This window comes from Corvus moneduloides, unplaced genomic scaffold (assembly GCF_009650955.1).
Source record: "Corvus moneduloides isolate bCorMon1 unplaced genomic scaffold, bCorMon1.pri scaffold_110_arrow_ctg1, whole genome shotgun sequence".
In the NCBI taxonomy this organism is placed as follows: domain Eukaryota; kingdom Metazoa; phylum Chordata; class Aves; order Passeriformes; family Corvidae; genus Corvus; species Corvus moneduloides.
Genome location: NW_022436877.1, coordinates 139,573 through 163,265, shown reverse-complemented (window position 1 = coordinate 163,265; position 23,693 = coordinate 139,573). Strand labels below are relative to the sequence as shown.

The 23,693-nt window shown below is 50.3% G+C and overlaps 1 protein-coding gene and 2 long non-coding RNA genes across 5 annotated transcripts; 1 reads left to right on the top strand and 2 right to left on the bottom strand.

Annotated features, from left to right (window-relative positions):
- Positions 1–5,620: 5,620 nt before the first annotated feature.
- LOC116438758 lies at positions 5,621–12,944 on the bottom strand. Of its 3 annotated transcripts, none has more exons than XR_004237913.1 (6): positions 12,797–12,944; positions 12,006–12,236; positions 9,055–10,311; positions 8,316–8,512; positions 7,920–8,045; positions 5,621–5,837 (listed from the first exon to the last, which is right to left on the bottom strand). It is a non-coding gene; the product is annotated as an uncharacterized LOC116438758 (long non-coding RNA). The 3 variants fall into 3 exon arrangements; XR_004237911.1 differs by lacking the exon at positions 5,621–5,837 and adding an exon at positions 5,951–6,763; XR_004237912.1 differs by lacking the exon at positions 5,621–5,837 and adding an exon at positions 5,951–6,707.
- Positions 12,945–14,250: 1,306 nt separating this feature from the next.
- On the bottom strand, positions 14,251–18,629 carry LOC116438757. Its single transcript, XM_032097760.1, has 5 exons — positions 18,161–18,629; positions 17,232–17,337; positions 15,696–15,784; positions 14,739–14,863; positions 14,251–14,347 (listed from the first exon to the last, which is right to left on the bottom strand). Exons 1-5 carry the CDS (start codon positions 18,627–18,629, stop codon positions 14,261–14,263), a joined length of 876 nt encoding a protein of 291 aa, XP_031953651.1. The 3' UTR covers positions 14,251–14,260.
- A 2,175-nt stretch (positions 18,630–20,804) lies between these two features.
- On the top strand, positions 20,805–23,614 carry LOC116438767. The gene is made up of 5 exons (XR_004237914.1): positions 20,805–20,858; positions 20,937–20,978; positions 21,214–21,498; positions 21,603–22,873; positions 23,051–23,614. It is a non-coding gene; the product is annotated as an uncharacterized LOC116438767 (long non-coding RNA).
- Positions 23,615–23,693: the final 79 nt, after the last annotated feature.

The following is a 23,693-nucleotide window of genomic DNA, read 5'->3' as shown; positions in this document are numbered from 1 at the left end:
AGGCCAGGTGGCAACGAACTAGAACAAATCTAAATAATCCAAAGGATATGCAAAGAATCACACCTAACTGAGAAGTAAAAGCCAAATTTATATCAGTAGTTTCAAGTGCCCCCTGGAGAAATTCTGGGACATCTTGGAGAAGAATATTCTCACTTCAAACAGGAAGGGTTGGGACTGTATCAAACAGGGAACTCTCATGTTCTGATTCTAGCCTGTGATTTGTGTTAAGAGGGGGGAGAATCACAACTTCCATCAATGCCACATCATATACCCTGTTTGAATCATTCTAACACAGGGCATGCCAGCCAGGTCAAATGTAAGTAATTAATCTAGAGGGAAATTGGCAAGGGTGTCAAGCACAAAATCGACCCCCCTATCCAGACAAAATCATAAGCAACAAAAGCAACAATTTTGCTCTGCAGATATGAATTACTAGTGCCTGTTGAATGGGAAATACCTAAGATATAATAAGATACTACAGTTTAAAAAAAAAAAAAAAAAAGGTGCCAAAAGAAACTTGAAAGGAAGTGACAAGGAAATAGAGGGCAAGACCGGGTTGGCCACTGTACTCGCCACCAAGAAGATCCAATACACCTGCTATGGGTTGCAACCTCATAGGCAAGGGAGGTGGGAATATAAGCCATGCCAGACCTCTGTTACTCCTTCTTTTCTCACTTACCCTGGTCCCTTTCGGGACACCGGCAAGACCATGTTACAAATGCTACCGAAAGCTCTACATGGAAAGACATATTACTCATACCCATATCACCAGTCACTGTTATGACTCGTCCAAATTAGGTATTTGCATGCATAAAGGAGAAAAATATTAGATTACAGAAAATTTGGGAACAAGTGGAAACAGACTAGGAAGTAATTGTCCAAAAGGAGAAAAATGGATTTGCTTCACAGCTGCCACCAGGGGAATAGTCCAAGATTTGGTAAAAGAACAAGTGGTAAGTAAAACTACAAAGCCAGCACAGCAACCTCGCCCTATATTCACCTCACATCAGGACCTATATGCAAAGCTTAAACAACAGTTAAAAGGAAAAAAACCCCAAGGTTAGGAAAAAAATCTCTTTGTGGAATTGGGGGAGAGGATAAGTAAAGAACTTAACATAACCAACTGTTGGGTCTATGGAGGAGCTTTGATGACAGAAGAATGGCCATGGAAAGGTAGCAGCGCAGGCCCAGTAGGAACTCACTTAAATGGAACCGGGACAAATATAAGAGGGGGGAACCGACCTGAGGGGTGGATTTTAGGTTCAACAGTGATAGGAGAAGAATGCCTCTGGCGAACTGAGAAAAACTTTCTTAATGAAGTAAAAAAACACTCCCTGTAAAAGGTATAAAGTCAGTAACAAAACTTCAACATAGTGGGTCCCAGAAAAACCAACTTGGTATTGGGCTCAGAAAAAAGAAAAGACTGTGCATATGATAATGAAATTGGACTCTTTCAGTGTAATAACACAAGGAAAAATCCTTATTTTGGAATCCCAGAAATACCCAAATTTTGGGAGAATATAAATCAACAAGAAATTAATTATTGGAAAGCACCAGATGGCTTATTTTGGATATGTGGGAAAAGGGCATACCCGATACTCCCTTCACACTGGAAAGGGAGTGGTACACTAGGAATCATTCAACCAGGGTTTTTCCTTTTACCAGAACCAGAGGGAGATCAATTAGGAATACCTGTCTATGAAGACTTCAAAAGAAATAAAAGAGATTTGATTGGAGGATTCCAAAAATGGAAAGATGAGGAATGGCCCCCCTGAACAAATATTAGAAACACATGGGCCAGCTACCTGGGCACAAGATAGAAGTTGGGGATATCGAACCCCAATTTACATTGCTGAATCGTTATCATCACGACTCCAAGCCCTTGTAGAAATCATAACCAATGAAAACAGCCGGGGCTATGGGATTAATAGTCAGCCAGCAACGCCAAACCAGAGCCTGCAATATATCAAAATAGGCTGGCTTTAGACTATTTACTGGCTTGAAGAAGGGGGTGTGTGCAGGAAGTTCAATACATCGGATTGTTGTTTTAAAATCGATGACAATGAGGATGCCATTCTAGATATCGCCAACAATATCAGAAAAATAGCCCATGTACCAGTCCAAAAATGGGAATCAATGATGACTGCTAACTGGTGGGATGGCATATTGGGAAAGAATGGGGAAGAAGCTAGGCTTCTTCCTCTTATGTGCTACAGCTAGTCTAATATTTCTCCCTTGCTTGATCCCCTGCTTTATTCAGCTAATCACAAGCATAGTTCAAGGCATGCAAGTTGTGGCAATGCCTACAGACCCAAAGTTGGCTATGTCTGGAACAGCACAAAAAATTATAGTATTAAAAAGACAAAGTGATATAAAAGACCCTCTCGAAGAAGCCAAATTGATCTGTGAAAAGAACAAACGGACATTAGAAGCCAAGAAAAAAGAATTATTGCTCAAGCCAAATGATTTATAAAATAGAAAAAGGGGGGATTGTTATAAACATATAGTATTGGCTTCTCACAAGTATAAAAGTAGGTATTATATAATGTTAGAAATGCTTTTTGCTGTGTGGATGTGGTTTTCTCTCTTTTTAGCAAGAATGTTAGCAAGTGTGACCAAGTAAGATAACCTCCAAGCGAACAGAGGATGAGGCCCGAGAAGCTGCTAAGCAACACTTTGTCCAGAGAACAAAAGGACCCAAAGGCTACTCCGCCCGAAGAACGGGCGGCCAGGAGAGCCCGAGAGCTGCTATCACCGCTCTGCCCGGAGAGACGAAGAGGCCCAAAGCTGCAATCAGCCCTAACTGTCTGGAGAATTAAGAGATCCACCCCACCATCGACTCTTACCTAGCGAGCCCAACCCCAAGAATCAAAAGAAATAAAACCGCAAGGCAGAAGAGTAGCATGCTCAAAAAGGCGGAACCAAGGAGTGGCCATACAGCACAGCTCCGGGAAAAGTTTGAATATTAATCGAGAACAGACAGTAAAAATAGTATAAAAAGGACTCACCTCGAGCATCAGGTGTGCTCTTGGCAGAGCGCCAAGGCATCCAGCCATTACCCCTTTGCTTTATTTTATGTGTCTCTTATTGTCTTTATATTAAACCCTTTAAATTCTCACAGGAGAGTGAACCTCGTTTTTCACACCACAAATAGATCAGTGAACAACAGATGCACGGGACACTGTCAGCTTTGGACCTCCAATTATCTCCACCCCTGCCGCTGGATTAACACAGCAATGGAAATATGACACCACGAAGGTCTCATGAGAGAGTACAATATACATGGAACCACCGCTTCCAGCAGGCACCCCACGTCGGTATTTAAAGGCGTGAGCTCAGTTAAAGAGCAACACCAAAAAAAGTCCCAGGCAAAAAAGCCTGGGAAGTCGGGGTTGGGTTTTTTCCAATCTTCCTTTCAGTGACTTTTGCAAGCAAGCTCTGAAGCGGACAAGCCACAAGTGTCCCCCCAGCGTCCCTTGCCGGAACTCGGGCCGGGCTGGCGCCGTTCCACGGTGCGAGGGGACCGGAAAAGCCACGCGACCCACGGCACCGGCGGCACTCGGCGACCGGGGGCGACCCCGCGCTCCCGGACCCGGGCGGAGCGCGGCTCCCGGCACGGAAGCGGCTCCTCCGGCAGGCGGGGGCGGCCCCGCGCCGGGAGAGCCCCGCCCGCCCCCGGCGCCTGCCGAGCAGCACCGGGCCGAGGGGGACCCGGCGGCGCCCGAGCCCCGCGCACGGAGCGCACGCAGCGGGCGGGACGACAGGGAGCGGCTCGGCTCCGCGCCTCGTCTCCCGCCTGCCCGCCCTGACAGCGCTCGCCTGGGCTCCGCACGGCTCGGACCGCCGCGGCTCCGTCGGTCCCTGTCAGCAGCCCAGTCCCCAAACTGCCATTTCCTCCTCAGAAGGGGCCAGAAAGGGCCTCCCCAGGGGCCAGGAGTGCTCCCGCGCAAGACATTGGGGGCCGGGGCACGGGCAAAAGCAGCCCTCAAATGCAGCGGCACGCCCCCATCTAAACCCTTCAAATGCTGGAAGAGCTGGAGTTTCCTTCAATTTAACCCCTGGAACTGAGGCAACGGGCAGTGTTTACCACAATTTAAACCAATACAATGGCAAATAAATGGGTTCTCCCCTTCAGCTCAATCCCCTGAAATATCAGAAAGAGACGGGCTTTCCTCAAATTAAAATCTTTCAAATAATAGGAAAACGGCGATTTTTACCTCAATTAAAACCCTTAAAAAGCAGGGACAACAGGGCTTCCCCCTCAACGTAAACCTCAGGATGATGAAAATGCGGGGGGGTTACCCGCAATTCAAACCCCTAAAGTGGCAAGACCCGTGCTCTCCCCTTCCATTTAAAGTGGAACGTGGGAACTCCCTATCAACTGATAACCCTAACACCATAGAAAAGGCAGGTTTTCCTTCAATCAATACCCTTAAAGTCACAAGTGAAGGGGCATCCCCCCAGGTTAAACACAGGCAATAACGAAAGAGGAATTTCTTCCGGCAATTTACACACTTTTTGTCCTCGCAACCCCCTTTTTTTTTTGTTCTGGGGGTACTGGCGGGGGAGGAGGGGGGGGGGGGGGGGGCGGGCGTTGTCGAGGGGTTGGCAAGATGAAATCAAAGGAAAAAGGAGAAAGATCCCCCTTGCAAATCCACACCGTGGCTCACCTGCTACTCCCTGGCACAAAGGTTCATCCCTCGGCACCTCATTTAAGCAACGCTCCACATCCAAGCGCTCCCCCAGACCCTGGGAGACGCTTTCACCGTCCTTCCGTGAGAGACACTCCCCACCCCCCCAGGAGCCCGGCATAAGCGCCTCTCTTCCAGCATCGCCGTGCAAAAGTGAGTTAAGGAAACCCCTCCTAAAACAGCCCCCGGCAGGAGCCGCCCTCTCCTCACCGTCACAGCTCACACCTGGGGCTGCTCTGACCCCTCATCATCCTCACAGCTCCCACCTGGGGTTGTTGCCAGTCCCAATGTGAGGGCAGGTGCAGAAAGGATTTGCTGCTCATTCCCTGGACAGCTCATCCTCTGCACCTGACACACTGGGGCACCGGGCTTTCCTTCCTATGGATAACAGATATTTGATGCAAGTTGCAGGTGAACTGTCAGGGTTGGGTTTTGAAATACTTCTTTAACTATAAAAAATTCTGTAATTATGCATGTGATTTTTGACATTTGATATACAAGACTAAATCTCTTGCTGGTTTTCGAGTATTGCATTGAAAGTCCATGTACTTTCTCTTCTTTCCCTGTTCCAAGAGAGTTCTTTGGAAGCTTGTGTTATCTGTGAGAAGGTTGCAACATCAGAACTACTGATTCCAGTGCCTTTATCTGAACTTGATGTATTGTTATCTCTATTATAGCTTAGATGCAGTGTTTTAAACAAAACTAGGAGGCTGCAAGAGCAAATTGAAGGAAAGGGTTGTAGAGAAGGAGCAGAGAAAGAATGTAGAGAACCTGATTTAGGATTGAAATCCATCAGTCTGCTGCTTCAGGCTCCTTACAGGAGGTGGTGAAGGAGTTTGGTAAGGAACTTTCATGTAAGCAGTAGTGTAGGTTTGCAGAAGTGTTTGGCAGCACCAAGAGAATTTGCTACAAATCATACCTCTCAAGTAGCAATTTACAACAACACAATCATCCCAGTTTTTATTTCAGCCCTAAGCTCTATCTGAAAATCATCAACCAGAGGTATTGTCCTGTTTGTTGTCCTCCTGTTGTGCCACTGCCGGAGAGTATCTCTGGCCTCTGAGCTGAGCTGTAGGGCGATTTGTTCTTCCTGGAAGTTCTTGAACAGTGAAAGTGCTCCATAAGCACTTGTCAAATAATAGCCTCCTGTGAAGGACAGCAAGGGAAGAACGTCTCAGAGTGGTCTCAGTCACAGGTACAGACCATTTTCTTTGAGATGTATAAATACATCCAGAGAGGCACCCAGACACCCACACGGATATACAGAAAGTCCCTTTATTCTATGGCCAAAATATTTACACACAAAAGGAAAACAGCTCATTGGCCTGCAAAACGCTGGAGGGTGTATTCTCAGCCACTGAGACGCATTCAGTGGTTGCATGTGCTCCATATGATACAGCGGTGCCCGTGGCTGGGTCCGCTCATGCTGAGGAAAGCCGATTCCTTAAATGACTCCTGTCTCTCCTTTACTCCCACGTGTTTATTCCTCTACTCTTGGAACACCAGCTTTATTTTAAATGATTATCTAACAGGGTTTTGTCTTCTTCCCAAGCTTCAGAGGTGGATGAAATAAACACGGCTGCTTAAACAAAGTAAAAGACAATCTACCGGTGTTCATCAACATCAAAGCAACCGCTCTTAGTGGCAATAAAGCAACAATTGAGTGTGAGATTTGTACTCTGCAAATCATCCCAAAGGGTTGCCTTTGTTTTTAAAAACAACAACTGGTCTGTCACCTTTGTGGCATTCCCCATAATGTCCAACTTGTTCGGGAGATGGTGTGTACAGTCCTGCATACTCCACCTTTATTACACAAACAGAGAACAAATTAAAGCCACAACAGAAGCTGTACAAAAGAAGCTGCAGGTCACAAAGTAAAAGAGTCTCGACGGGAGGTAACGGTCCGCAGCAACACGAGACCCACTGTCTGTCTTATCTTTTCCAAGTCAGCCATTTGGGTGGGAGTGTCCAGCTAAGAGGCAGCACAGTCTGTTCAGAGGCGTTCAGAGATGCGTTCTGTACACAGGGTAGTATTTTCTGTATTACCGACAGTGTCCCCTCTCAGCCTTTAGCTTTGCAACGAGATTGACACACAAAATTCATGCGAGACCCATTAGATAAATTGGACAATACATTACAGTTGAAATGCACAACCCCAAAGCACTACACAATTTTTTCTGCACGGTAGAGCTGAGCTAGTGCCAAAGACAGGCCCAGCCTATGGACAGACTTCCTTTGCGGCATTCATAATAATGTGACTTAATAGTCCAGGAAAACTTTCGGCTTTTCAAGCGTGTTACTGATCTCCAGCTTCACATCTCAATTATTTTCCATGCTAAGATTCCTAACAATGTGCTCAAGGATGCTCTGTACACCAAGCAAGGAGCACACTAGTGCCAGACTGGAGGAATCGTGGCATGAATTCTCCCAGGCATAATGGCATACAAGAGGATACAGCAACTTCAGAAAGCCAAGATGCAACAGGAATAGGAAACACATACATATACCTAAACACACAGCTAGGCTTGGCCGCAAGAACCTTTAAACTTTCTCATAAACTTTTTAGATTCTGGGGCCTACTGGAGCCTTGCAGAAAACTTGTTTGTTAAAAATGCTACCATGGAAACAGCAAGGAGGCAGATTTCCTTGCTTCTAGCAGACTTAAGTCCTCATGCAAGTAATGCCTCAAGAAACACATTCCTAGGGCTCAGAAAAATACTTTGTGAGAAGCAAATATTGGAAAGAAGTAAAAATCATTAAAAGGGAGCAATATTTTCAAAGCACTTCCCCAAAGGTGCAAAGAGTCCCCCAGAAGTTTTCACACAGCACCTAACCCAAGTCTCATTATGTGCCTCACAGTGAGCTGAGTGCTGCTGCCCCATAAGTACTCTCAGGAAATTTTTCAGGCACAAAAGGCTAAGGCCATTGGGCACCTGCACAATGGATGTCCTTGCCTGCAGAGTCAAAACGGGTTAGAAACAACATATTTGCTCGTAAAGCAATGCACAGCAGCACATTTTCAGGCTGCTAGGGCTTGTGCTCTGCGAGCTACCCAGCAGTGGAAATGATTAGGACATTGTCCTGCTACACTACTAACATCACTGTCATTAGGTCTCCCCTTAACAGGATTTCTACTCAAACAAGAGGAACAGCAACTGTGCTGTGAGGAAGAACATCCCCTCACTAGTCCTTCAGGGGGTTCTAGTAAAAATAAAAAAAATCCATTACCTTCTCCATACACCAAGGATGGATCCAGCCACTCTGTCATGTATTCGATTTCAGTTTCCAGCTCATCACACTGGGCTAGGGCCTATGTCAACACAGGCAGGAAGTCATCAGCTCCATACGGCCTCCCTGGGTTGAAGGGAATGCAGGCAGTGAGAGACAAACCACACTTTTTCACCAGTTCCCGTGTTTGAAAGGAAAGCACTCTTTTGTGCCTTCTCGAGCCTGCTAGTCCTGTATTACTCCAGAACTCCCTGGAGTCACCAATGTGCCAGCAAAGAGAACGTCGCCCTGACACTCACTGCTCGGGAGACCGGCTCAATCCTGTCCTTTCAACAAGCACAAATCTTACGATGCATGCCTTGAGGCATGCAAGGGAAATTTAGAGAGTGGGCTCACCTTGGCACCAGCTCAACCAGTGAACTGGTGGAAAGGCTGCCATGCCAGACACCTGCACCGCTCTCATTGCCTGAGAGATGATGGATAGGCGTTTTCTTTATACATCCAGGGATAACATCCACCTTCTGGAAGCGTCCAGACACCAACACCAGTCTCTGAGTATGAATCCCACAGCAGAAAAGCCCAAGTATAAAAGCCTATAAGATTTGACAAGGAAATTCAACTCATTTCCTTGGCAGAGAATAGTCAAAAACACCAGTGAGCAATGGCTCCTGTACCTGAAGGGAGCCTACAAGAAAGATGAGGAGAGACTGTAAGGGCCTGGAGTGACAGTGACCCACAAAGACCGTGCTGTACCCGGGCCCGTGCGTGGTCCTGGCACTTTTCCTGCATTTTGATTTCCTGTTCAGAAGTCACTATGTGGCCAAATCTCTGGGTCTGGCTAAACGGTGCTTAGTGCAGAACTGATGTGATGGTCACTCGGAATCGCCCAGAGCAGGAGCAAACTTGCAACTCTGGTGAAACTCAAGTGACACCAGCTGAGGCACACGCTCCAGATAACACACTGTGGGTGTGCCAGGGTCAGGGGCAAATGGTCAGGGCTTACCTTCTCCTGGTTTGAGGCCCGGTTTGGCAACAACACAACATTCCAGTGCAGGATCAGTGCCAAAGGGAAGGGCTGCACAGATGCCCTGAGCCCCAGTCTCTGCATCAGCAGCAGTGGGTGGGTGGACCTCACCTATTTCCAGATTAAAATCCATTTGTTTGTCGCTCCTGCTAGTTTCTAGGCTCTGAAAGCTCATTTCAGCTGTTCAGTGACAGCACTAGCTGGTCCGTGGATTTAAGGAAGCAGACAGTCTTTGGGAATGTGTGTTGCCATTTGAGACTTGTCCAAGAAAAGGGGCACAGGGGGACAGGAGGAGGACAGGTGTTAGGGACCGAGTCCGGAGAGCTGGCCGCATAAACGACACGTACACCGATACGATTAAGCATTGTTCTCCCCTTATTGTTCAACTATGCCAACTTATATCTACTTTTGCAAAGATTCATGCCCAGTCCCTCTAGATGGCCTCTAATCAGAGGGGGAGCCGGGCAGCTGTATACCTTGCCAAGGACTGTCAGGGCTGCCTGCAGTCAGGGGCCTGTTCAGGGGCTTTTCCTCAGCAACCCTGGGTTGTCCAATCTTTCCAGGGGTATCATCTGCCCTTGTTCCATAAGGAATCCCTCTACAGACAGGGAGTTGTCACCTGCCCCGTGCTCATGGGCTGCAGGGGACACCTGCACTGAGGAGGAAATGGAAATGGGAAAGAGGGAAATGCAACCGGATGGGACGCACCTCTGGCACCACATTTCCTCTTGTTCCTGCTGTCCTGAAAAGTCCCAAGTAAATCCAGTCCCTCAGACCTTGCATCCCTGAACACCAGGAGAGCTGGTGTTTTACCCAGATCCCAGTGCCCTGCACGGCTGCGCTGACACGAGCGCAGGCCGATCGCTCCGCCCAGCACCATCCCTCATTTGCCTCCCACGGCTCCCCAGGCGGCCCCAAACCACCCCAGCGTGTCTGTGCCGGGGCCAGGGCCTGCCCCGAGCCCGACCAGAGGCTGTCACCCAGCCCTGCACCAGCTCCCACCCCCGGGTGAGCCGGGAATGCACTGAGAGCTCGGCTCCCTGGGCTCCCCAGCACCCAAACTGGTCCTCACACACACAAAAATGCCCAACCTGCCCCTCTGGGCACAGCCAAACACCACAATTCCATCATCCCCAAGGAACTCTGGCACTTGCCTCTTCACCTCTGCCCATTTCCAGTAGCCGGGGCTAGGACCGGCCTGTCAGAAAGAGCATTCCCTAGGCAGTTCATCCCAGCCCAGAGGAGAAGAGGAGCCTGTCCCTGACCCACACCATGGGCAGGACAAGGGGGGCCCTAGCTGGCTTTGCCTACTCCAACACCAAAGCTCTTGGTCCCAAAGATGGGGCGAGTTCAGTGGTTTTTCCTGTCCTGAAAGAGAGCAGAAAAGGGAAGTTAATCCCACTGTAGAATCCAAGACTCCTGCATTTCATATTTCTGCTCTGATTGCTCACCGTGCAGTTTTATCCATGGGAAAAAAAAGGAGAATGACACCATATCAAATAAAAAGTTGATTTATCCACATAGGGGCTGTGGAGAGAAGGATACAAAGGAACTTTTCCATGATTTTGGGGCTTGAAGAGGGAGTGAATTTCCCTCCAAGCTGGGAAGGGCCTGAGGATGATAAAGCAAAGGAGCAGCTTCATCTCTCCCTGGCAGAGAGCTCTGGGCTCCATTATGGATACAACTCAATCCCAGCAGGATTTCAAAGGGTTTCTTTAGGATGTCAGGTCCCTCTTTATCAGATCCCTGCTGGGATTCAGGGCCTGCCTGGTCACGGGGTGCTTTGATAAGGGCTGGATTTAAATCCCAGATCTGAGAGCAGACATGAAAGTTCCCTGGGTTTCTAAGGGTTGAAAAGCTCGAGCTGGCTTCGCTGCAGAGCTGAAAAGTCAGGATAAGAGAGAGCAGGGAGTGGCCAGCAGGCTCAGGCTCCTGATCACGCCCCTGGGATCCATGGGATCCATAGGATCCGTGGCCTCTGGCACGCTGCTCCAGCACCCTGCAGGGTGACTGACAGCCGGGCAGGGGAAGGAGCCACCAGCAGCTCTGCGATGTGCACCATCATTCACCTTGCACGTGGCCTAAACAGCCACCAAGCACCGATGGACTGAGCCGAAAATATTGGAGAGATCTCAGTTTGCACTCCAAATTCCCTGCAGCCTGTTCCCTTCCTGATCCATCCCTTGAAGCAGCAAGAGTGGCATTCCTTCCGTGGTTGCTCTTTCCCTCCTGTTTTCCACTCAACAAGAAAAAGCAGCCACGTGAACAGGAGTAAAAGCCCCAAACGCACATAAAAGCGCATTCTCAGCATCACTAATCCCTGCCAAATTGCCAAGAACCTTCCAAAACTACATCCAAGCTTGGAAACAGGGAGCCAGTTGTTTGTTTAAGCAGCTATTGATCCCGTCTCTTCCAGCTAATTAAACTATTCACTATTTAAACTCATTAAACTGCTCATCCTGCTCCTGGCAGCCAGAGGCAAAGAAGAAATTGTGTCTAGATTAAATGGTGATGGTGAATGTGCCCATGCCAGTCCTTGGAGAGGTTGGAATTGCATCCCTGTTCCTCTGCTCTCTTTTCCTTCCTTTTTCCTGCAGTGATTCCCACCCGGATTCCTCAGCTCCAGCTCTCTGAGCAGCCTCACGGGGAGCATTTCATCCCCTTGGAGCCAACTCCATTTGTTGCATCCTTCATGCCTCAACCACCCCTAAAAGCAGGGAAGTGCTGATGGGCAGTGCAGCTGCTTCCACTCGGGAATGTTTCCAGTGGAACAGGGAGGGAATTCTGAGAAGCTTCCACCCACTGCACGTTATTGCTGGATAAAAGGTGAGGCAGCAAAGGATCAACAAAGGGAGATTTCAGCAAGACAAAGTCCAGACAGAGAGGCTGCAAGTGTTGCTGGGGCTGCTAAGCTGGGAAAACTGCAAGGTCAGGCTGTGGGAACATGGATTATACTGAGGTCTGGAACCGGTGTTGGGAAGAGGGGGAGAAGGGGGAGAAGGGGGAGAAGGGGGAGAAGGAGGAGAAAGGGCCCAAAGTAACTGCACAGCGAATTTCCTTACCATGAGCCAGGCTCATTCCCTGAGCTGACCGATATCTCTGAGCTCCCCTTCATGGCACAGCCCTGCCAGTAAAGAACAGAAGTTCCTGCCGCTCCCACTGGAATTCTGTAGCGTGCCTGGCATTCCATACGTTCTGCTGCCTGAGAATTCCTGCAGCCGTCCTTGGGAAGAGCAGTTCACTGCCACAGGAGGAACAAGAGGAAAGCAGTTGCCACTCTCGGGTTCTGTGCTCTGTAAAAAGTAAAACCAGATAAAGATCAAAGCTCCATAAAGCTGGAACCATCTCCAACCTCGGGACAGCCCTTCTGTGGGAAAAGCGTGGATGGGCAATTAGGAAGGAGATCATCATGCACATGGGCAAGAGGGGGGGAATTAAATTCTGCTGCTTTCTGATTGAGGCCTGCTTCAATTTGCAGCCTTTATAATATCAGTTTAATGGGACTTTTTGTGCTTTAAAGAGGTTTTTATTAGCTGGGGGTTGTCCCTGCCTGGACTGAGGCACAGCACAATGAGTCTCCTGCCTCCTGAAGCTGTGTCGTTATCCCAGCATCTGAAATTAAAAACCAGCACTCTGGGAAACCTCTCTACTCTGAGGAGAAGTGTGACGAGTGTTTGGGTCTGTGGAGAGCCTGGAACAGCTCTAAGAGACACCAAACATCCTGTGGATCCCAATGAACAGCAAAACATTCCAGCAGCTCCTTCCAACACCACCCTTGTAGGGAACTCTGTCACCCCAGTGGGTATTTGTGGGAGTAAGGAAGAAATCCCACTGATGACCTCAGTGTGATCACCTCTGGTTCGTCTGGGGATAAATCTCCTTTATCCTTCTGGGAGAATAAAGGAATCCAATGCTGCCTTAATCCCCTGCTCCTCGGAGTCTGGATTTCCAGAATCCATCTCCTGGCCCAGCATGGGAAGGGTTGTCCAGCGCTGGAACAGCTGCCCAGGGCAGTGGTGGAGTCACCAACCCTGGAAGTGCTCATAAAATACATGGATATGGCACTTGAGTGTTCATAAAATACATGGGGAAATACATGCAGAAATATAGGGATAAATACAGGGATAAATACGTGGATAAATATATGGATAAATGTATATGGATAAACATATATGGATAATCCATGGATAAACATACGGATAAATATAGGGATAAATAGGTATGGATAAATATGTATGGATAAATACAGACCTTGCCTCCCTGAACACCAGGAGAGCCGGTGTTTTACCCAGATCCCAGTGCCCTGCACGGCTGCGCTGACACGAGCGCAGGCCGATCGCTCCGCCCAGCACCATCCCTCATTTGCCTCCCACGGCTCCCCAGGCGGCCCCAAACCACCCCAGCGTGTCTGTGCCGGGGCCAGGGCCTGCCCCGAGCCCGACCAGAGGCTGTCACCCAGCCCTGCACCAGCTGCCACCCCCGGGAGAGCTGGGAATGCACTGAGAGCTCGGCTCCCCGGGCTCCCCAGCACCCAAACCGGTCCTCACACACACAGAAATGCCCAACCTGCCCCTCTGGGCACAGCCAAACACCACAATTCCATCATCCCCAAGGAACTCTGGCACTTGCCTCTTCACCTCTGCCCATTTCCAGTAGCCGGGGCTAGGACCGGCCTGTCAGAAAGAGCATTCCCTAGGCAGTTCATCCCAGCACAGAGGAGAAGAGGAGCCTGTCCCTGACCCACACCATGGGCAGGACAAGGGGGGGCCCTAGCTGGCTTTGCCTACTCCAACACCAAAGCTCTTGGTCCCAAAGATGGGGCGAGTTCAGTGGTTTTTTCCTGTCCTGAAAGAGAGCAGAAAAGGGAAGTTAATCGCACTGTGGAATCCAAGACTCCTGCATTTCATATTTCTGCTCTGATTGCTCACCATGCAGTTTTATCCATGGGAAAAAAAAAGAGAAAGACACCATATCAAATAAAATTGCCCTTTTCCAGCATTTTTATTCCAGGCATTAAAAGGATGCTCATTTCTCTTCTAGCCCGGCTGACTGGTGAGCCTAAAACAAGAAAGTGATGCAGTGAGCCAAGTGTTTTTCCTGAGCAAATGACATATTCTCTGGACCTGGGATAACCCATATCCCATGGCCTTCTCCAGGAAGGGTCCCAGCTGGATATGGTCTCCCAGAAAGGATTTCATAGGGGCTCACCTTTTGCCTGGAGCTTGGCTGAAGTCCTCAGCAATGCCAGGGAATGTGGCCATTGGAGGCTTTGGGCAGGATTTGGCTCATTTGCCTTTTTAGGCTTTGCTTCCTTCTCTCAGCCTTCCCACTGGATTGTGGCCTCCGAGGAATACGTAAAATCCCATTGGATTCCTGCTCTTTCGGACAATTTTTTGTACCGTTCCTGTACAAAACGAGGCCCCCTGTTCGATGCTTTTCCCCACCGTTCCCCGGCAGTTTTATCTGCCACTGCATTCCCTGCGTTGCTTGGGCTCTTCCCAGATCTCTGAGCTCCTTCACAAGGCAGGAGATCGATTTGGCCCAGGAACTAAACCCTCCCGAGGAATTGTCTGATGCCATCTCCGCATTTGACAGCTGATCCTTGTGCTCAAAGGATCCCTCTTTCTTCCCTTCAGCCAATTCCAAGGCTCGCTGCCCCCAGCTGGGATCAGTCCCCAGTCTGATCCCTGCACTCTTCCCTGCCGGGATCCTGCTCAGGAATCCATGGGCTGCAAATGTAAGAATTCATTCTTCCCACCCCTGCCCAGTTCCAAAGGATTTGGTGTCTGCCTTACCCGGCTGGAGCCTGCTTCCAACTCTGTTCTTGCTCCTTCTGCTGCTTTCCATTTCCCAGGAATTCCACCGACGGAGCGACAGCGATTTCCAGCTCCGCCAGGATTCCCTCTGTTGCGTTTGGGTGCTGGAAGGATATCAAAACCAGGGTCTCTGGGGCTTTACTATCAGGAAATTACATCCCCGGATTTGTTCATTTCCAAATATTATCTCTTCCCAACAAAGCACTGGGCATCCAAGGAATACAGAAAGTGATGGGCTGACCACTGCTTACTCTTCTGCAATGTCAGAGCTTGGAAAAAAAGGGCAGTTGAGGCTTCTCCTGGTGCTGCCCGTGAGGTGTATTTTACTTAAGAGCCCCTTCCCGTGTCTTTCCCTGTATCCACCAAAAATCCACCCGTTCATTCCCCAGCTGCTTGCTTCCTCCCTCTTTCCCTGTATCCAACAGAATTTTAACAGGTGAATATTCCCCTCTGCAAGAGCACCTTTCATTCCAAACCTAAGAACAAATGAATCACTTCCCTTTGACCGTCCTCAGTAGGATTACACTGAGAGCAGTGGATGGAAAATGATCCTCTCCTGGTCCCTGCTGGATTCCCGGAGCAGGGATTCTTTCCCTCTTTCACCCCCCCGCAATGCCCTCCTCCCCCTCCCTGCCCACCCCGCACCCTATTCAGGCTTTGTTCCACAGCTTTTGCCTCCAGACCTCAGATCCTTTCGTTCTACAGGAGCTCCCAGCAGCTCCACAGCCTTTCCTCTCCCATCCTGATCATTTCTCCAAGAATGGAGCTCCACATTTCAATTGCCTTCTCTTTTCTCTGACAATTCTCACCAGTCCAGACCTATAGCTGACACAAGGAACACTCGGTGCCCACAAATCCAAACCCAGACCCGGCCATCCCTAAACCAGCAACTCCCGGACAATTTGCGTTCATTCCAACCTAACACTGAGGACTCACCCAATCCTTCAAAATTCCCAACAAATATCCTGTTGCCTTCACAGCTCCCAGGGGATTCTGCTTTGTGCTCACACGGATTTGGGACTTCCCTGAAAAAACCCGTGCAGGGCACGCTGGAATCCCCGATCCCGTGAATCCGGGGAGCGTTAAAAGCTCGGTCCAGCCTGGGCCCCCAGAAATTTTTGCCAAATATCCCCCAAGTCCTCGGGATAACAGAACTCTCTGGTACTGCATTTTTGGCGTTGGAAAGCCTGGAATTACTCTATTCCTAGTGCTGGGCTCTGCATATGGCCGAGAAAATCCCGGCCTCCACACAAACCCAGATTCCAAACTTTTTGATACATTTCAGCAAACCAAGAAATTCACCCTCCCTGCTCCTTCTTAAGGGCATCCTTCTCTTCCCTTACCCGGCGGGCTCTCTCCCACTGGGGGTGGGTTTTTCCCTTCCCATGCTAATTAGTCCCTACTTCTAGGAGGTTTAGGCACCTTTGTTCCCTGGGAGGGATTTCTTAACACAGCTACCGAGGCTTTGGGAGTCTTCTTTATCTTCTACTTTCAGGAAAAACACCCTGTGATCCATAAATGCCACAATCCAGATGCCCAACTTCATCAAGACATCCTTTTTACCTAAAAACACACACTCTCAACTCTTAGATCTTTTAAAGTTTTACCCCCGCAAAAGTCCCCTATCTTTCCACCACTGAATTCCTCAGTCCTGCTTCCAAGGATTTCTTGAATACCACGGGGCTTTTCTCAACATTTACCCCCACGACCTTCCCTACGTGCCCACTGCTCATCACCTCATTTTTCCCTCAATGTGTTCGTTCTCCACCCCAGAGAGTTTGTCAAGTGTTGCCTCCAAAATGTTCCCCATCTGTCCACTACTGAGTTCCCCATTTTGCCTCCAAAATATTCCTTCTGTCCCCTCCAGATTGCATCCACTTTTACCCCCAACATTTTACTTCCTCTACAATATTGATTAAACCTTTTCCACCCCAAAAATGTGCATTCTCTCCCTTAAACAGCACCTCAGCTTTTCCCTCAAAAATGCCCCAGAGGGAAACTCAGATTCAGCCCCCAAACTCCCATTTTCCTACACAAACAGTTCTTGTGGCCCCTCTCAATTCCCCCAGGCTTTCAGCTAAAGGAAGAACTGGAAGCCTATTCCTTCATCTCCGCCCCTGTTTTGCTTTCCCGGAAAACCTTGCGATCCCACACTTTCTCCAAGAGATCTGCTGGGAGTACTGGAAGGTTTGCTCTGTCAGAGTGCCAGGGGGGTTTACAGCACTTGTTCCTCTGCATCTTTACCCTTTCATCAGGTTTCCCCTGGAACGGTGTTGTGGGAGAAGCTTGGAATTACCAGAAATGGATCAGGTTCACATTTTTGCCCCACCAGTTTTTATCTGGTTTGAAATTCCTGGAATTACCCTCAAATGTGCCCTAGAACACTGCTGTGAAAGGATCAATGAGAAGAACAGCCTGAAAGCAGAAAACCACCTCCAGCAGCAGCCAGAATGATCCCATTTCTCTTCTTACCTGGTCCTGCCAGAGCTCCCAACAGCCATTCCCATTCCAGAACAAGAGCTGTGGAAGACATTCCTGCTGTCCGTGAGGGTGAGGTGGCAGTTCTGGATGTTCTTTGCTGTGGAACCAGACAACAAACAGAGTGTAAATGATCTTGGTGGTCCCTTCCAAGCCAAACCAGCCCGTGATTCCATGCGTAGATCAGCACCTGTCCCAACTCCATTCCAGAAACCTCCTCCCACTAACCCAGAACTTTCCTTTTGCTGCTCAACATCAGGGATTTGCTGCCGAGTGCCCCGAGCAGGGGACGCCTCAGCCTTCCCTGGGACCGCAGCATTCCCTGGGACCGCAGCATTCCCTGCGCTGCCTCAGCACTCCCCCTGCACTGCTGTTCCACGCCGATCCCGCGGTCCAGCGCCTGTGCGGGCTGCAGTGCCGGGCTCTCCCCACAAGGCGGCAGCACCGGGAGCGAGCAGCCCCGGCCGGTCCCGCTGGCTCGGGGCAGCTGCGCCTTGAACCCGCCCTGAGCCGGCGGGGCCGTGAACACAGCGGGCACAAACCCCACCGGTGCCCTTTATTTCACCCTCAGAGGCACAGGATCGCAGCATTTCCTGGGCTGGAAGGGACCCGCAGGGAGCATCGAGTCCAAATCCTGACCCTGCACCCCAAGAATCCCACCCTGTGCCCGAGAGCCTTGTCCAGACCCAAACTCTTCCCCCAAGATCCTGAAAACACAGAGGGGCTGGGAGAAGGATGACAATGGAGGATTTTTTTATATAGATCTCCTTGTACGATCGTTACATAATATTATTAGATAGTCCAAGAACCCATCCCTGGGCCGGGACACCCATCCCTGGGCCGGGACACCCATCCCTGGGCCGGAATACCGATCCCCCGCGGCCCCCACCGTCCGCTCGGGGCTGTCCCCGTTCCCCGCTCACCTCCGAGCCCGGAGCACCCGCCCCAGTGCCCCCGGCCCGGCAGCGCTGCTCCCCGGGCTCCCCGCCATTGCCGCTCCCGGCGAAGAAGGGCGGAAGTCACCAGTACCGCACCAATGTGGCTATTCGACCTTCTCAAGATGGCGGCCGGAAGGACCCCGCTCCGTCTATTCGACTGCCTGAATGCTCCCGCCTGCCCCAGGCGCCGCTGACCCCACAGTCGGTGTCCGCATAGCGGGAAACGCCTCAGAAATCTGCGTGCAAGCGCTGGGCTGGCGTCGGCGTCGGCGTTGCGTTCAGGCAGCCGAATAGACGCAGCTTGGGGGGAGGGGGGGGGGCCTTCCCTGCGCCATATTGAGAAGGTCAGAAAACAGTGGACACGACCGCCATCTTTAGTGTGGCGGTGATGCAACTTCCGCCCTTCGCCGCCATCTTGGGTGCTGGCAGAAGCCACTTCCGGTCCAGCCGCCATCTTTAGTGTGGTACACTTAAGGGCCCCCGCCGCCCCTCACAAGGGCGTCTATTCGACTGCCTGAATCCGGCCCGGACTCCGACGCCGGCCCCGCGCTTTCCGCGAGATTTTCCGCGGTGCTTCCCGGTGCGAGGACACGGCTGGTGGGGTCAGCGGCACCGGAGGCGGGCGACTGCTCCGCGACCGGCGGCAGGCATCGGCAGGGACACCTCTCAAAGGGGCCTAGTGCGTCCGCCATCTTGAGTGTGGCGGAAGTGTAAACCACCCTCTGCAAGGTCCTGGCAGGTTCTAGTAAAAACGTCACTTAACGCCGTCCCGAGAGCGCGGAACTGCGCCTTCCTTTCCGAGCCGCCTCCTTGAGAGCGACACGCGGGCGGCTCGATTCCGACCGTGCCCGCCCGGTGCCCCCCGCCCGGGTCGCGCTGCGACCGCGCCTCTGCTGCCCGGCAAAACCGGCCCCGCCGGGCCGCCCCCCGCGCTGTCATTCCTCGCGGTCGCCGCCCCGCACGGCGCCCGCTCCTTTCCATAGCTGTGGCCCCGCTCACGCACGGCCGTGTCCCTCGGCGCTCCGAACCGCCCTTCGCCCCTCCCCTCCGCTGACAGACCCAGCCCCGCTCGCTCCCGCTCCTCGCCCTTGCCACGCTCGGCAGCCACCGAGGCCGCCGCCCTCTCGGCTCAGCCGGCACCGGGCGGCAGCAGCGCCGGGGCGCCGTGTCGGGGGCGGCAGTGCCGCGCTCTCGCCACCAGGCGGCAGCAGCGCCGCCCAGCTCAGCCCGGGGGCAGGGACAGAGCAGAGGGAAAAGCCGGCTCTGGGCGCTCTGCAGCTCCTGCAGCCCGAGCGTCTCGGCTCCTGGGGCCAGGCGCTTGCTTCTTTCCTTCCTACAGAAAAACGCCGGCTCGTTATTCGCAAAACTTGCTGATCTCTATTCCCAGCTTCTTATATTCCTGTATGCAACAGAGTAGAGAGAGAGGGCTGGCGCATTTCAAAATGAATTTACATCTAAATCAGTAGCATTTGCCTATAGATGTAAAAGTGAAGAACTTAACAGGTTTTAGTATTCTGCACACATCCCTCCCTGGGTGGAATGGTAAAAAGTTAAAAACAAATGAAATTTTAAAAGTAGAAAGTTAAAGTTACAACAACAGAAATTTATAAACAAACAAAGAGGTAAAATACAAGAAACTAACAAATTTCTAAAGGTAGAAAGTTAAAAACAAACAAAGTTAGAAACAAAAAAAAAATTAGAAACAAACGAAATTAGAAAGGTAGAAATTTAGAAACAAAGTCAGAAAGGCAAGTGTTGAGCCTTTGACAGGGTACCACCCTTCCTTCTCGGACCAGGGTGAAAGAGCAGAGGAGGCTGCTGTTCTGCTGAGTTCTTTATTTCACAGTCTCACAGCTGTCTTGAAGGCAGAGTTCGAATGGGGTTACATGATAAAGCCAAGCAGCAGCAGCAGCAGGCAAAAACAGCTTCTTCTATATGCTCCATACACTGTATTTTTTCTTACGGAAGTGTGGATTCTATTTGTTAATTGACCAGTAAGATTAACACACCATTCTAGTTTTCTTTTTCTTAACCCATCCTGGTCTAATTCTAACAGTCGTAAGCCTCACACAAGTGTTACATCTGTATTACAGAGATTTACACATGCAGTTTCTATCAGCTCTTACTGTTTATGTGAACAGTCTAATTCTATCTAGATTTTGTCTAAAGTAAAGAACTCTGTGAAAAGGTAACACTGCTGCAGCAAGAGCTGTGTTTAAGATCTCTGCTACAGCTTTTTCAGCTTTAAGGCACTTAGCATCTATTTCTACTAAAAGTTAAAAATCTGTATTTCTATTTCACTTTGGTGTGGCTTCATGGATGTCAGCTTGTTCAAAGGTTTTAATTCAAACCTAATGCTTTGGCTTCCCTCTGGGCCTGAGGGAACTTCTCTAACAAGAAGGTTAGAAACAAAGTTAGAAAGGTAAAAGTTAGAAAGTAAAAAACAAATTTAGAAAGGCACAAAGTTAGAAACGTAGAGTGTTAGAAACAAACAAAGTTAGAAAGGTAAAACAGGAATAAAAATGGAAATTTGTGATGTAGGGTGTAGCTGGGACGCTAGATGGTATTACTGGATTGACACAGAAGGGCTGGAGCTCTCATGCAACACTTTGACTTTTGTCATAACCTTGTTTAAATCCGTGGCAGAGTGCCCCATACCAGCTGAGGAGGTTCCTGCAGGAAGGTCGGTCACCGTTTGTGTTTGCGGGGCAAACGTAAATGGTAGCTATGTCACAGCACTCTTCTTTGTCTTTATTTTTAGGAGGTAAAGCCAGATATCAGTGGTCAAGGTTGATGGAGCAAGGTGAGCGGTGACCGGTGGACAGAATGAGTTGCTATTGCTTGGGTGTCAAGTTCCAGTACAGCTCTAAGCATCCATTGTTGCTTGTGCATTTTAAGCGGTACATTTCGAAGATGTCCCTGCCCAAGGTGCCGAGTGGGCGCAAGCTTAAGGTCGAAGTGTGGCATACTTCAATTGGAGCAGGGAGCTTGTGGGTTTAGAGTCCCTTAGCGTGTTTTTTTGCTTTGTTTCTTTGCAGGTGCTGCCGCTGCCCTGGACGTGCCAAGGAACAGAGGCGAACAGATGAGTCGGCATGTAGGTGGGGCGACTGATAAGCGAGTGGTATGCGGCGGCTCGCTGAGCGTGTACATTTTCCTATTGCAGGTATCCTCTGGGAAATCCCCAGAGTCAAATGAAGATTTGAGGTGAGCTGGGGCGGCGGTTTGGAGGAGCCCCTCCATGATTACTCTTCTGCAGTCACGTTTCCTGTTCTGTCATCTTAGCTACCGTGAGCAGCTGCAAAGCTGAAGCTTGGAAATGGCAGGTAAGCGATGAGCCTCGGCAGTTAGGAGGGAGCGGGGCGTTGTGGAAGGGGTCGCTTTCAGGCCGTCTTGTTGCAGTCTGAACTTTCTTTCTGCATCTTTGCAGCCGCCGAAGAGGACTGCAGGGAGCGTATCGACGTCTGTGGTGCCCACGTGTTCTTTTCCGTTGAGGATGGATTTTGCCCGCTCATCTTCCAAAAGCTAAGTGTTGGGACTGGTGGTCGGGAGTAGTGAAAAACCTTTGGAAGCGCAGGAGGCAATTTGAAGTTAGCTTAGAGGAGAGGGCTGTAGCGGGACAGGCCGCTGGGAAGTAAAGGGAGAGGGTTTCTCCTCGGCATCGCCCAACCCTTCACTGGGCAGGGCAGTTCTGACCCATCTCTGCATTCTCGCGAGCTTCGCGTCATCGGCCTTCTTCGAGTCTCGATGTCGTGGGCGATCTTTTTGCCTGGGGAGCTCGCCTTTGGGTCCGGAGCAATCGGCCCGGTCACTCGGTGGTTGTCGCCTCCTTCTCTAGGCCTACCGAGCTTCTTGAGCATCCTCTTAGCGGCTTTGTCGCTAACTTCTCTTAAGGAGTTACGTTGCACTGTCGCGTGCTATTGCCATAGAGCTGCCTTTCCGTCGGCATCATCGGTCTCTGGCTCATCTTGCGCTAGGAACCTTGGGTCCATTAGGTGAAACTGCTGGGCGATTTCGAGTCGTGTCTATGTTACGCGGTTTGTGTCTGTCATGTTGTTTGTGTGCATCGGCTTCTGTGTCACAGGGCTTTGTTACATCTTGATGCTTTATTGGTGTTGTTCCAGGCCGTATTGGCCATACTCTACTCGCATACGTTCCCGGATCGGGCTTATTCCGGCCTCTTTACTTTTTTACTTTTGGAGACTGGAGGAAGTACACAAGATGTTCTCATCTGTTTTCCTTCTCGGTTTCGGTACTGCCTTCTTTTCGCGTGCCGTTCCCTTGGACTTCTATAGGGAGGGTATCAGACCCTCCCCACGTGACTGCGGTAGTTCGGTAGGTTCTGTCGCCTCGAAGCCTATTGGGCTCGAGAATTAACCTTCCAGAGCGTCATCTCGAGCCCTCGCATCATCTTTGCTTATATTTGGTGTGCGCCGCTCGGGGTCAGAGCCGCCCTGCCCCGGCACATAGAGTCACGGTTAGGTAGAACAGTTACAAAACTTAATGGTTTGTCTCTTTTCTATGGGGTTTTGGGCAGAAATTTGCGGGCTCTGCGTGGGGATAACTCCTAGCTGTCGGCCGCTCGTGGACTGCCTCACATTGTCTCGCAGGTCCCCGAGGCAGCTTCGGCTCTCCGCAGTCACCGAAGCTACCGATTTTCCCGGAATGTACCGTTCGACATTGAGGAACGGCGGCCAGCAGGTGTGTCGAAGCGTCTTCGTCAGTAGAGGGTTTTGAGTAAGGGCTGCAGCGTGGGTGTAAGCTGAAGGGCGTGTGACTGCGTTTGAGGGTTTGTCTGTCTGCGTCTGCTTGTGTCTGTCTGTGAGAGTGCGCGCGTGGAATGGTTCTAACCTTGTGTGGATGATTTTTGCCTTTCAGGTTTTTTCAAACCTAACCCTAACCCTTTGCCAGTTTTGAGGGGACAACTGGGGGTGCCCTAGTTCCCGGCAGCTTTTGTCTGCGACGTTCACAATTTTAGGAGGTGGAATCCTGTTATTGCCAAAAGCAATATCCCCTTTTGTGCCGTGGGCACCTGGCTGCAAACGATGGCTCCTTCCTGCGGGAAGGAAATCCTGGAAACTCGGTTTCTCAGGGACAGGTGAGAGGTAGCTCTCGAGGGGTCAAGTCCAGCCAGAGCCCTGAGCTGCCCAACTTCCTTTCCTGTGGAGAAGAACCATCCTCCCAGCCGGGCCCCAGGTGCCGAAATTTCTGCTCTGCCTCGGAATTTATGTACGGGCCGGGACCGCTCCCTCGTGAGAGACCGGTTGTCGGGGCGCGCGTAGAAGCGCTGCGAAATGTATGGGAACAGCTTGATTTAAACTCTTAGAATGCTGAGTGTTGGGCTTTTCCTTCAATTTAATCCTCTGAAATGAGTGAAAATGGGGTGGTTTTCCTCAAGTTAAATTAAATAAATGGGTTCCTCCCTTTAATTTAATCCTCTAAGATATCAGAAAAAAAGAGTTTTCACTGCTCTTTCCATCTCTCAAATGATGGGAAAAGGGGGATTTTTCTCTCCATTTCA

Coding starts and splice junctions, on each gene's coding strand:
- LOC116438757 (XM_032097760.1), bottom strand. CDS start 18,629: ATGGCGGCTGGACCGGAAGTGGCTTCTGCCAGCACCCAAGATGGCGGC. Junction 17,338..18,160: donor CGGGTGCTCCGGGCTCGGAG/GTGAGCGGGGAA, acceptor CTGGTTCCACAG/CAAAGAACATCCAGAACTGC. Junction 14,864..15,695: donor TGGGAATTTTGAAGGATTGG/GTGAGTCCTCAG, acceptor ATATCCTTCCAG/CACCCAAACGCAACAGAGGG.